Here is a 12,699-nt window from a genome sequence, read left to right as displayed (position 1 = left end):
ATAAATGTTAAAACAAAATAAATTAAAAAAATAAAAAATAAATTAAAAAAAATTTTTAAGTGTTTATTTTATTTTATTTTTTTTTAAGTGTTTATTTTTAAGAGAGAGCATGAGCAGGGAGGGGCAGAGAGAGAGAGGGAGACACACAATCTGAGGCAGGCTCTAGGCTCTGAGCTGTCAGCACAGAGCCCGACGTGGGGCTCGAACTCATGAACCTCAAGATCATGACCGGAGCTGAAGTCGGACAGTCAACCAACAGAGCCACCCAGGCGCCCCCCTATGTATCTACTGGTGATCAGTTGGGTTAAAAACCCAACTTAGACACATTACAGTCAAACTACTAAAAAATAAAGGCCAAGAAAAAGTTCTTAAAGCAGCCAGAGAAAACGGTGCATGACTTAGAGGAGAAAACTGTTTTGAATAACTGGATTTTTCATCCAAAAGACCAGAAGGAAGTGATACAACATTTTTAAGAAGCTGAAAGAAAAGTACTGTCAATGTAGAATCAGATATCCAATGACAGTATCCTTCAGGAATAAGGTGAAAAGATATTCAGAGATGACAGAAAACTAACAGCATTTGCTGCCACCACATGTGCTCTACAAGACTGCTGATGGAAATTCTTTAGACTGAAGGGAAATGATACCAGAAAGAAACTTGGAAATTCAGAAATGAAAGAAGAGAAGTAGAAATGACAAATATCTGGGCAAACTAATAGACTATTCTTCTCCTCTTGAGTTCTTTAAGATATGTTTGACAATTACAAGCAAAAACTCTAACATTGCCCAATAAAGTTTTCAATATATAGAGATGTAATATACAAACAACTATAAAACAAAAGAAGGGTGAAGGGAGCCATATACGGTGGTAAGGTTTCCATATTCCACTTGAAGATGTAAAATACTGTTTCCAAGTAGATTGTTAAAAGTAAGGATGTATATGGTAATTCCTAGAGCAACCGTTAAAAAACTACACCAGGAGGGGCATCTGGGTGGCTCAGTCGGTTAAGCGTCCGACTTCGTCTCAGGCCATGATCTCAGGGTTGGTGGGTTCGTCCCCTTGTGTCAGGCTCTTTGCTGTCAGCTCAGAGCCTGGAGCTTGCTTCAGATTCCGTGTCTCCCTCTCTCTCTGCCCCTCCCCTGCTTGTGTTCTGTCTCTCTCTCAAAAAGGAAACATTAAAAAAAATTAAAATAAAAAACTATACCAAGAGAGACAATTAAAATAAATACTGATATTTTTACTGTGTTAGATTTAGAACCCACAGAATAGGAAGTTTACCTTTGAGCAAATTTAGACACAGAAGGTAAAGCTAACTACCCAGAGTCTTGACTGAGTACTTGAAAAGAACAAGCAACAGTGTTTCTTGAACTTCAAATCACTCAGGGATCTTACTGAAATGCAGGCAGTATAGGTCAGGCGTAGGGCCCTAAATTGTGCGTGTCTAACAAGCTCCCAGGTGTTGCTGAACACTTGGAGTAGTAAGGAGCCAGCCAGCCACATCACCACTCAAAGAGCTTTCTATTCCACCTGGAGATCCTATTATTTTTATTACTTGTATGTTTTCAATCCTTAAACAAATGCCTATGCTCTTTATTATTCACATTTGTGGTAATAAATTCAATATGCATTCAATAAGAATATTTTTAAGAACTCTCAAAATACAAAACTTGGTATCAAATGATTTGAGAAAAATAGGTTATATAACCCTGGCCTATAAGTATCTTTATAAAAATCAGACACGGGAGTTTTTATTTTTTTTAAATAGATTTTTAAAATGCTGATTAGAAACTTGTAAATATTCTTTTTTTAAAAGTTTATTTTTCAGGGAGAGAGAGAGAGAGAGAGAGAGAGAGAGAGAATCCCAAGCAGGATCTGTGATGTCAGTGCAGGGTCTGGCGTGGGGCTTAAACTCAGGAACCCTGAGATCATGACCTGAGACAAAATCAAGTGGGATGCTTAACTGAGCCCTGAAACTCATGAATATTCTTGATTACTACCTCAGTGGATCAACTTTACTGAATACAGACAGAAGGCAACATCACTTGTAGTGTTCAAATTGCAAATATTTGAACTTCAATCCAACTTGAATGAATATAAGGCACATAATGCAATTTACCTGATATCCACGGACAAGGGTACTCTGTAATTCTTTTAAAATATATTGTAGGTAGTGCACACCCAGATCTTCTATTATTTTTGCTAGAGTGCTGCGTGCAATGTCTCTGATTTCCTGTGCTCTGTTCTTGAGGAGGGCACACACTTTCAGCAAAATACTAGAAAATGAAAAATTGAAAAGGACTAATCAAAAACCAGAAGCAAATAAAAATACAGACATCCTCTGGTCTCTTAATTATTCATTACCCAAATTTCCCAATTAGGATTCTAAAAAAAAATTATTTTTAAGGCCAATTTATTTTTGAGAGACAGAGACATAGAGTGTGAGCAGGGGAGGGGCAGAGAGAGAGGAGACACAGAATCCAAAGCAGGCTCCAGGCTCCCAGCTGTCAGCAAAGAGCTGGACGTGGGGCCCAAACCCATGAACTGTGAGATCATGACCTGAGCTTAACCAACTGAGCCACCCAGGTGCCCCCCAATTAGGATTCTAAATCACAGCAAATTGTGACAATATGTCTCTTCCTCACAGAAAGAGACTCAAGAGTCAGGAAGAAAGAACCAAGTTTTGAGTTTCACTGAACATTTCTAATTTGTCATACAATATACCTTGGCAGGTTAGCTTCCATAACTTCTTGTGGAAGGGACTGCATTAGTTTAACCATGGCAAAAGCTAAAGGAACTCGAACTACTTCCTCATCATTCACAACCTTGGACTTTATGAGCTTGTGTTCTTCTTCCCTTTTAGTCTGTAAGAAAAATTTAGGTCAAACTAAAACAAAAATAAATGGATCGGGGACCTACCAACACTGAAATCTTGCATTTGAACGATAAGCTCTTTGATATGACACTTCTAAGTTTATGGCTTAAAAAACAAACTAAATTATGCAATTTGAGAATAACTCTCAAAGAATTATAAAAATAATAGGAATAATAATGTTTTTTCCAAAGAAGAGCCCAAATGTCCATCAACTGATGAATGGATAAAGAAGACGTGGTTTATATATACAATGGAATATTACTTGGCAATGAGAAAGAATGAAATCTTGCCATTTGCAACAATGTGGATGGAACTGGAGGGTATTATGCAAAGTGAAGTAAGTCAGTCAGAGAAGGACAGATTTCATATGTTTTCACTCATATGTGGAATTCGAGAAACTTAACAGATGACCATGGGGGAAGGGAAGGGGAAAAAATAGTTTCAAGCAGAGAAGAGGCAAACATAAGAGACTCTTAAATAGAACAAACTGATGATTGATGGGGCGGCAGGGGAGAGGGGAAAATGGGTGATGGACATTAAGGAGGGCACCTGTTGGGATGAGCACTGGGTGTTTATGTAAGTGATGAATCACAGGAATCTACTCCCAAAGCCAAGAGCATACTATATACACTGTATGTTAGTTAAGTTGACAATAAATTATATTAAAAAAATAAAACGAGAGAATGTTTTTTCCCAAAGGAACAATCAGAAAAAAATAGTCAAGTTTTCACTGATGTGGATTAAGATTGCTGTGAAATATCTAAAAATCATAAAAAATTTGTATCAATTTTCAAGAGTTTGAGTGACAGTGTTCGTACATAGAAATATAGTGCCCCAAATAAGAAGTTATATTTACAAATATACAAAATGACCAAGTCAATATTTTACACCAGGGGCTGGCAAACTTCTGTAGAGGGCCAGATAGTATTTTTGGCTTAAGATCTCTGTTGAAGCTACTCAACTCTGCTGTGGTAACACAAAAGCAGAATTAGACAATATGCAAATCGATAAATGTAACCGTGTTCCAAAAAAACTTTACTTACAACAGGCTGCAGGATAGATCCAGCCCATGGACCACAGTTTGCCAACCCCTGTTTTACCCTGAGAAAGAAAGGCTCTGACTTCATGAGAATCCACTGCTAAATGTTATTCCTATTACCCAGGAAGAAGATGAATTCTGAACAGCAGAGAAGTGGCCAAGAAGTAGAAAAGGGAAACATATTCTAATTTTTAAAAACTCTTTTTTTTTGAAATGAGAATTATCTAATTATCTGCTTTGGAGATATCTACCAGATGAAAATCATAATGAAGAAAAATTGCTGCTTTGCTGCAGAAGATGAACCTAAAGATGATGAGACAAAACAAGGGAGGTGAATTCTGAAATGTTGAGATGAAAGAAAATCCAAAAGCTGAAGTTAATCAATAATAGTCAGGAGCCTCAGGCTGACAGAGTGCCACAAACACTTGGGTTCACACAGACAGAATGGGCCCCATTCTGTTGGGCCCCAACCAGAATGATTACCGTAGAGGCCAGGCATTTATGTAGCCTGGGTAGGATATCCCCAGTTATGGTTCCTTGGATATTTTTAATTGTTCTCTCCAATTCTTCCTTATTCCGAGGAAGGAAAGAGATGGACCCAGTGACACACTCAGGTTCTTTAGCTGATGCCCCTTGACATTCAGCTGGATCGGGGTTTCCCGGTTCTTTGTTGTTGTCTGACAAATTCTTACATTTGTTTTCCTTCTCTTCCTCATCCATATGCTCTAATTCCATGGTTTCATGCTCTGGCAACTCAATCACTTCTACTGTGTCTATGTTTAGTAAACAACAAAAGTCACCTTAAATCAAATAAGGAAACAACACAGTTGTGTTACAAGTCTTTCCCACCAACATCCAATAAAAACGATCTAGTCTCCAACTACAGATAGGTAAGATAAAGTACTAAAGGAAACAGCACTATATGAGAGGGTTATGATTTTTTGCTGTCTTACAGTTTGGAGTCTAATGTGGAACAGAGACAAGTAAACGGACAGTTATGAGTGTGGGAGAGCAAGTGTAGGCTATGTTGGGAATACACTTGGAGACTAGGTGGGGAGGAGGGTCTTAACCAAAAGAAAGCTTCCAAAGTATTGTGGTTGGAGGTTTCCAAAAACAAAAACCTATACTCATGAGCATGAAAACTATAATGCAGCCAACAGTTCTCATGCAGAAATGTCCCTTACTATAGGGCTCAGTTCATTAAAGAAAATTAGGCAGTGTTGTACTGGGGCAAGTCCAGGCATGGCTCTGCTAACAAGCCATATGACCAAAGTTAGTTAACCTAAGCCTAGTGGGCTTTGTATTCTTTATCAGTAAGATGGAGATGGCACCACTTGCAAGGCTGTTGTCACGATTCAATGAGATAAAGTCTATAATCACCCAAATATACATTTCTGATACGTCACAGACTTTCAAAAAAATGGTAGCCATTAGTCCTTATTTTATTTCCTGGCTGTGTAGCTTTGGGAAAGTTACTTTACATTTCTGAACTGTAATTTCTCATATCAAAAAATAATGGTGTAACTAACAACTAAGGTTCTTGTAAGGTTTTTATGAGAACAAAGGAGATAATGTCTCGAAAGGCCCAGCTCATAGAACTCAATAAATGCTTTAAACTTTAGTCATATCTAAGAAAATAGACAGTTAAGCAGATTATTTTAATTTTTAATGTTTTTATTGATGCAAAATTGCAAAATGCAGATTCAACTGCCTGAAGATAAACCGTTGAGAGACTTTAGTTTGATCAATGGTTTAAAGCATTAATGGTTTTAATTAATGGTTTAAAACACAAATGGTTCCTACAAATTCAAGCCAGTCTTTGCTATTTATTAGTGTGGCTCTGTAATGATTTTACTGTGAATCAAAGAATTAGAAATTTTTGAGTAGGAAGGAATGCTGAAGTAGTGCAAACTAAGTGCCAAAATATTTCAATGTCTTTTAGCAAAAACAGCCTATTGGCCTATTTAAGTGTTCATCCTCTAACAGGTTAAGGAAATTTCTATTTGTTCCTTATTTGATATCATGAATAAATACTAAATCTAACCAAATGTTTCCCTTGTGCCTCTTTAGAGGACCACATGTTTTTTGTATGCTCATGTTAAATTCCATTAACCAATTATACCAACTTCATGAGTTAGTGGAAGCTTCCTTTTTATTAATCATCTGAAATAGCTGATGTAAGGTTGAAATTACCCATTCCTTCAATATTTGTATAACTACCTATAAAGCAATGTGAACCTGGTATTTTCATCAGGAGAAGGTTTATAACTACAGAGTCAATTTTTTAGTAGTTAGAGATATACCCCGATTTTCTATTTCTTTTAAAGCCAGCTTTTGTATTTTATTTTTCTAAGAGTTTGTACATCTTACTCAAGTATTCAAATTTTTAAGTTCAAAGATCATAATATTATTTTACCTTTTTAATTTGATTGGGACCTTTAAAAATTCTTAATGTTTATTATGCCTATGCCTTCTATTTTTACTGATCAATCTTGACAGAGGTTTGCCAATTTATAATCTTTTCATATACCTATTTTTAGCTTTGATGATCCTTTCTTATTGTATCTACTTTGTCTTATTAATTGTTGCTCTAATTTTTAATTCTTTTCTTATACTATCTTTGCATTCATTGCTTACTGTTCTTTCCATACATGCAGGTGGTAAAATTGGATTTCTATATAAATAATTTAAGCTCGGATTTTTTTTTTACCCATATAATTTAGACTGGCCTTCTCTATAGTTAAAAAAAAGATTTTACACAAATACTCAAACCATTTGCTTTAACTTCCTCCTGACTCATTCACTGGTCACTGCTCTAAGTAGAAAAAGGTGATAAGTTGAATTTTGCCATCTTTAATTCATTAACATCAATTATCCAAGAATAGAGTGGAAATCTAGTTTAAGAAAGTTTTAAAAACTTACTTTCTTCATTCTGAATTTTTCTCATTTGTTCTTCAAGAGTTTTGTGGTCGAAGTGGAATGCTTCTAACACTATTACTAGCAAACTGTTGAAAAAAGAAGGTACACAGAAATGTCTGATTCATAACATCATTTGATGATTAAAGTGAAGGATTTAAAGACTTATAAACAGTAAAATTATTTTTACCAGTTTTAGGTATTTTTGAATTCAACAAATATTAGCATAACCTCATTAATACAAGGTAAAAGCAAACTAAGATTAGAGAGACCACTTCAGGAAATAATCCAAAATTTACATTTTAAAAACAAAGCAAAAATAAGTTTGACCATACATACCTGACACCCAACTTTTGATTGATCTGTCCCGTCTGTAAGACATGAATGAAATGTTTCAAGTAATATATATATGCTGACCAAGAGAGATGTTTGCAAATAGCTCCAATAACTTCTGTGGCAGCAATGGTTATATTTTCATGCTGTAAAACAAATCAAGAGCATCAACATAGAATAAGTATTTGCTAATAAAATAAAGAGCTAACTTCGTACACTAAAAAGCTTAGACAGGGGTGCCTGGGTGGCTCAGTCGGTTAAGCATCTGACTTCGGTTCAGGTCATGATCTCACGGTTCGTGAGTTCGAGCCCTGTGTCGGGTTCTGTGCTGACAGCTCAGAGCCTGGAGCCTGTTCCAGATTCTGTGTCTCCCTCTCTCTCTCTGACCCTCCCCCATTCATGCTCTGTCTCTCTCTGTCTCAAAAGTAAATAAACGCTAAAAAAAAATTAAAAAAATAAATAAATAAATAAATAAAAGCTTAGACAGTAGGTGATTAGCAATTATAGAAGGGAAAGAATGCCCAAACTATATCCCACTCCCTCTAACAGCTCTAGGAAACGACACTGTCGATTAAAGAAATGACACCATCTTTAATTAAAGGATATTAATCAGTTCATACTTTGTACTTTTTTCCACTCAGACCTCCCTGATGGGTTAAAGCCTATAGACAGTGAATGAAGTAAATTCAGTGTGTAAAGTTAAACACTAAAGTTAACTTTAATGTAGAGCTCAGCATTCAACAGTACAGATGCCTTGGAGACATCTCTTTCATGCCACCATAAAGAACAGGGACTGGTTTTACCCTGATACCTTAAACTAGAAAAATAGACAAAAATATATGAAATAGCAGTTTTCAGACTTTGGACATTGAACAGTGCAGTACAGTGCTAGCTGAGAGAAAGGCAACAAATGAAATGCATCTTATAATTATCCTAATTTCACTGTGTGAAGAGAACTGTCAGGTCATAGCAGAGGAGAAACCCAAAAAGGGCCCAGTGGTCTCCCTGAGGTAAGGAGGCAGAGAGAAGGCTGTGGCAGCCAGAGTCCAAAGGGCAAAGCATAGAGAGGAGAGAGCTACACAGAGAAGAAAGCTGCAGAAAATACCTCTCATGACAAGAAAAATCAACCAGTAGAAACAGACCCCAAAGTGACACAGATACTAGACTTACAGTAGACAAAGAAAGACAATTTATGAAATTACATTCCATAAGATCAAGAAGGGAAAGGAAAGCAGAAGCATGTTAAGGAGAGGTAAGATATAAAAAAGGCCCAAGCCAAAAATTCAGAAATAGAAAAGACAGTTCTGGAAGGAAAGACACACTGGATAGGATTCAAATCAGATTAGACTCTGAAGAAGAAAAGATTAGTGAACTTGAAGACACAGCGATACAAAATTGAAACAAAAATGAAACAAGATGAAACCCTGGGTGGAGGGGGGGAAACTAATGAAAAAAAAAAAAAAAGAGCTTCAGTGAGTTTGGGCCAATTCTGAGTGGCCTAATACACACCGGAGTCTCCAAAGGCAAGAAGGGGACCCAAAAGTATCTTTGAAGAAATAATGGCAAAAAATTCCAAGTTTGAAGAACACTACATCAGTAGATCCAAAAAGCTCAACAAACCCCAAGCACAAGAAATATGAAGGAAACTACACTAAGGCACAGCATAATCAACTAGCTTAAAACCAGTGATATAGAGAAAATTTTCAAGGCAGCCCCTAAAAATAGATATTTTACACTCAGAGGAAGAAAGATAAGAATGACTTCTTGTTGGAAATGATATAAACTAGAAGACAATAGAGCAATTATCTTTAAAGAATAGAAAGAAAAAAAACCCTGTCAATCTAGAATTCCACAACTTCCAGAAACATCATCTTTCAAAAGCAAAGATGAGAAAAGACATAAAAACTGAAAGAATTCATCACCAGTAGATCTTTACTACAAAAAATTTAAAGGAGGTCTTCCTGTCAGGAATAAAATGATATAGCAGTATATCTGGATCTACCCAAAGGAATAACTGGAAAATTATAAGTAATTGGAAGTAACCAGAAATTATAAATATGTAAGGAAATATAAAAGATCCTTCCTTATTTTGAAAGATCATTTTAAAAGATAATTGACTGTTTAAGGCAAAAATAACAATATATGTATAAAACTAATGTATAGGTAGGGGCACCTGGGTGGCTCAGTCAGTTGAGTGTCTGACTCTTGGTTTCAGCTCAGGTCATGATCTCATGGTTCATGGGATTGAGCCCTGAGTCAGGCTCCATGATGACTGCACAGAGCCTGCTTGGGATTCTCTCTCTCTCCCTCTTTCTCTGCTCCTCCCCTGGTTGTGCATGCTCTTGGACACATGCACTCTATTTCTCTATCAAAATACACAAACTGAGAGAAAAAAAAAAAAGGACACCAGAACTAATGTAGAGGTAAAACCTATAAAAAGAGCTCAATGATAACTAATAAGCCAACAGAGATAAAATAAAATCGCTTAAAAAATCCAATTAATCCAATACAAGGGAAAAAAGAGAGGGACAAATGGAATATAAACAACATCAAAGATATAAATCCAACCATATTAATAATCATATTAAATGTAAATGGTCTAAAAAACGATTTTTTTTTTTTTTGAGAGAAAGCATGAAGAGGGGAGGGGCAGAGGAAGAAGAGAGAGAGAACCCCAAGCAGGCTTCATACTGTCAGTGTGGAGCCTGATGCAGAGCTTGATCTCACCACTGTGAGATCATAACCGGAGACAAAATTCAAGAGTTGGATGCTTAACTGCACCATCTAGATGCCCCTGTCTAAAACCTATTAAAAGGCAGAGATTGTCAGATTTGATAAAACTGCCAAGACCCAGTTATATGTTATCTACCAGAAACCAACTGTAAATACAAAATCACAAATATGTTTAAAAAAAAAAAAAAATAGAACACGAAAAAAGATATACCATATTGCGGTGCCTGGGTGGTTCAGCTGGTTAAGCATCTGACTCTTGATTTCAGCTCGGGTCATGAGCTCATGGTTCATGGGACTGAGCCCCCCATCCGGCTCTGCACTAACACTGTGGAAACTGTCTCTCCCTCTCTCTCTGCCCCTCCCCCGCTCATGTGCAGTCTCTCCCTTAACATAAATAAACGTTTAAAGAGATATATTATGTTAACATCAACCAAAACTAAATATAATTTATTTTTTTCATCTACACCTCTTTCCTATTTTACTGCCATCAAACTATAAATTGGTTGTGCTTACTGGCTCTTCAAGCCAGAATTTAGGGGGAGTATTCTTTTATTTACGTACGTAATTCTTTTCTTTCTTTTTTTTTTTTTTTTTTAATGTTTATTCATCTTTGAATGGTCGGGGGGAGACACAGAATCTGAAGCAGGCTTCAGGCTCTGAGCCATCAGCACGGAGCCTGATGTGGGGCTCAAACCCACAAACCGTGAGATCATGACCTGAGCTGAAGTCAGACGCTTAACCAACTGAGCCACCCAGGCACCCCTATGTAGGTAATTCTTTAAAAAAATTTTGAAACAATAGGGGAAACCTAAACTTGCACAAGACCATGTGATCAACACAGAATAAGTTTGACCAACAGCTCCTGATATCACCTCAAATTGGACTTAAATTTCACTCTTTCATTAATCTGATCAATAAATATCATTTATCAGAGTCTTACAATGTGCCAGGCACTGTTTTTTTGGCACTGTGTAGTCTAACAGTGAAGACAGGCCTAAGTTCAAATACTGATTCTCATTCTGTATGTCTTTGAGAAAGATAAATACCTCACATATTCCCAGTTTACTTTCCTGTAATATACTGACAACAATCCCCCCCATAGGGCTGAGCTGTGGTGAGGATGAAGTAAGACTATGTAAAGTACTTAGAATAGCACCTGTAGCTGGCATAGTGTTAAAGAAAAGGTAGCTATTGTGTGACTTCATTTCTTGTAAGACATTTGGGAAAATACTGATTATTAATGGTATTTATCAGAATTAAATCCTATGATACAAAAATAAAAGTATGCTATGTTAGTAATGTGATCATTTCTAAGAGGGGAAATATTTTGTGGCTGGCCTTTGCAAGCTAATAATAATGAAAATAAAAATAACGCCTACCATTTATAGAACATTTACTGTGTACCAAGTACCATTCTAAGGGCTTCAGAACTATTCTAAGCCTCTAATTATGGTGACAACATCAACATGGATGTCACCAACCCCATATGCATTTTGGAAAAGTGTGTCACGGTATGGGTAGAGGTTTAATGGTTTCTTTTCGTTTTTTTTAATGTTTATTTTTAGAGAGAGAGAGAGAGAGAGAGAGAGAGACAGCGTGTGAGCAGGGGAGGGGCAGAGAGACAGGGAGACACAGAATCTGAAGCAGGCTCCAGGCTCTGAGCTGTCAGCACAGAGCCCGATGCGGGGCTCAAAGTCACAAACCATGAGACCATGACCTGAACCAAAGTTGGATGACGCCTAACCGACTGAGCCACCCAGGTGCCCTGAGGTTTAATGTTTTCTAAATCTAATGTCCTACCTTGAGCATTTTCTCATCAAAAATTGGAGTCATGGCATAAGGCATGATGTAATTCTGGAGAGATTTAGAAGACAGCATAACTTTGCCTTCCATTAGCTGTTTTGCCAGTTTCTTCAAGGCTCTTGCTCTTCTGTGGATCTATGCGTTAGATAAAATAAAAATTAGTTACTGAATGAACTCACATATGACCAGCTCCACTTCTGTATCATTTCTTTTTGAAGTTTATTTATTTATTTTGAGAGAGACAGAGACAGTGCAAGTGGGGGCAGGGCAGAAAGAGAGGGAGAGAGAGAGAATCCTAGGTAGGCTTCATGCTGCCAGCACTGAGCCTGACGTGGGGCTCAAACCCACGAAACTGTGAGATCATGACCTGAGCCAAAACCACAAGTTGGATGCTCAACTGACTGAGTCACCCAGGTGCCCCAGTATCATGTTCCTTTTGCATGAAGAGATTAAAGGAGTGAAGGGCAGTCCATGTGTTACATGAGCAACACCTGTGCCTTGATTTGCTTCCAGAGATATAATCCATAGCATTTGTTTAACAATGGATCCTAAAGCAGTTAAACTTCTTAGCAAATGGCAGAGAAAGGTGACACTGTAATTCTGGTTTATGATACCATGAAAGAAAACAGACCCCAGGAAAATGATCATTTCCTGTGCTAATTTCATTGACGATCAATAAGACCAAGAAATCAGAGGCTCAAAACTTTTTGGAAAATTAAAATATATCTTTTTAAATGAGACAGAACAGTTTGAAATACTTATAGGCAGGGAAAAAAAGAACTGAACAGAACTGTCTTCTACCTGAATGTGTTTCATATTCTCAAAGAAGTCCATTTCTGGATCATGGCAATCAGTAAGCTGTACCAACTCTTTAAATTCTGGTTGATTTGGAAAAGTTTGAATTAAACAGGAAAGCACTGTGGTATAATCCTGTTGAATATTCTGCAAATGCCAAATTGAGGGGAAAAAAAATTTTTAAAGAATTTGTTTTCTAGAGGATACA

At 36.9% G+C, this 12,699-nt stretch overlaps 1 protein-coding gene across 2 annotated transcripts in view; it reads right to left on the bottom strand.

Moving 5' to 3' along the window:
* The window catches only part of UTP20 (UTP20 small subunit processome component), a 108,620-nt gene that overhangs the window by 21,900 nt on the left and 74,021 nt on the right, over positions 1–12,699 (bottom strand). The window contains exons 37-43 of one of the 2 annotated variants that reach the window (XM_042993011.1): positions 12,498–12,638; positions 11,694–11,831; positions 7,167–7,306; positions 6,834–6,916; positions 4,395–4,711; positions 2,722–2,861; positions 2,117–2,273 (exon numbers count right to left, since the gene is read on the bottom strand). In XM_042993011.1, the coding sequence (XP_042848945.1) occupies positions 2,117–2,273; positions 2,722–2,861; positions 4,395–4,711; positions 6,834–6,916; positions 7,167–7,306; positions 11,694–11,831; positions 12,498–12,638 (1,116 nt within the window). The remainder of the gene's footprint in view (positions 1–2,116; positions 2,274–2,721; positions 2,862–4,394; positions 4,712–6,833; positions 6,917–7,166; positions 7,307–11,693; positions 11,832–12,497; positions 12,639–12,699) is intronic. The other variant, XM_007085664.3, reaches the window with a different exon arrangement.

The sequence above is a fragment of the Panthera tigris genome, chromosome B4 (assembly GCF_018350195.1).
Source record: "Panthera tigris isolate Pti1 chromosome B4, P.tigris_Pti1_mat1.1, whole genome shotgun sequence".
Classification (NCBI taxonomy): domain Eukaryota; kingdom Metazoa; phylum Chordata; class Mammalia; order Carnivora; family Felidae; genus Panthera; species Panthera tigris.
The sequence above is the reverse complement of the archived record's forward strand: the minus strand, read 5'-3'. Positions and strand labels throughout refer to the sequence as shown.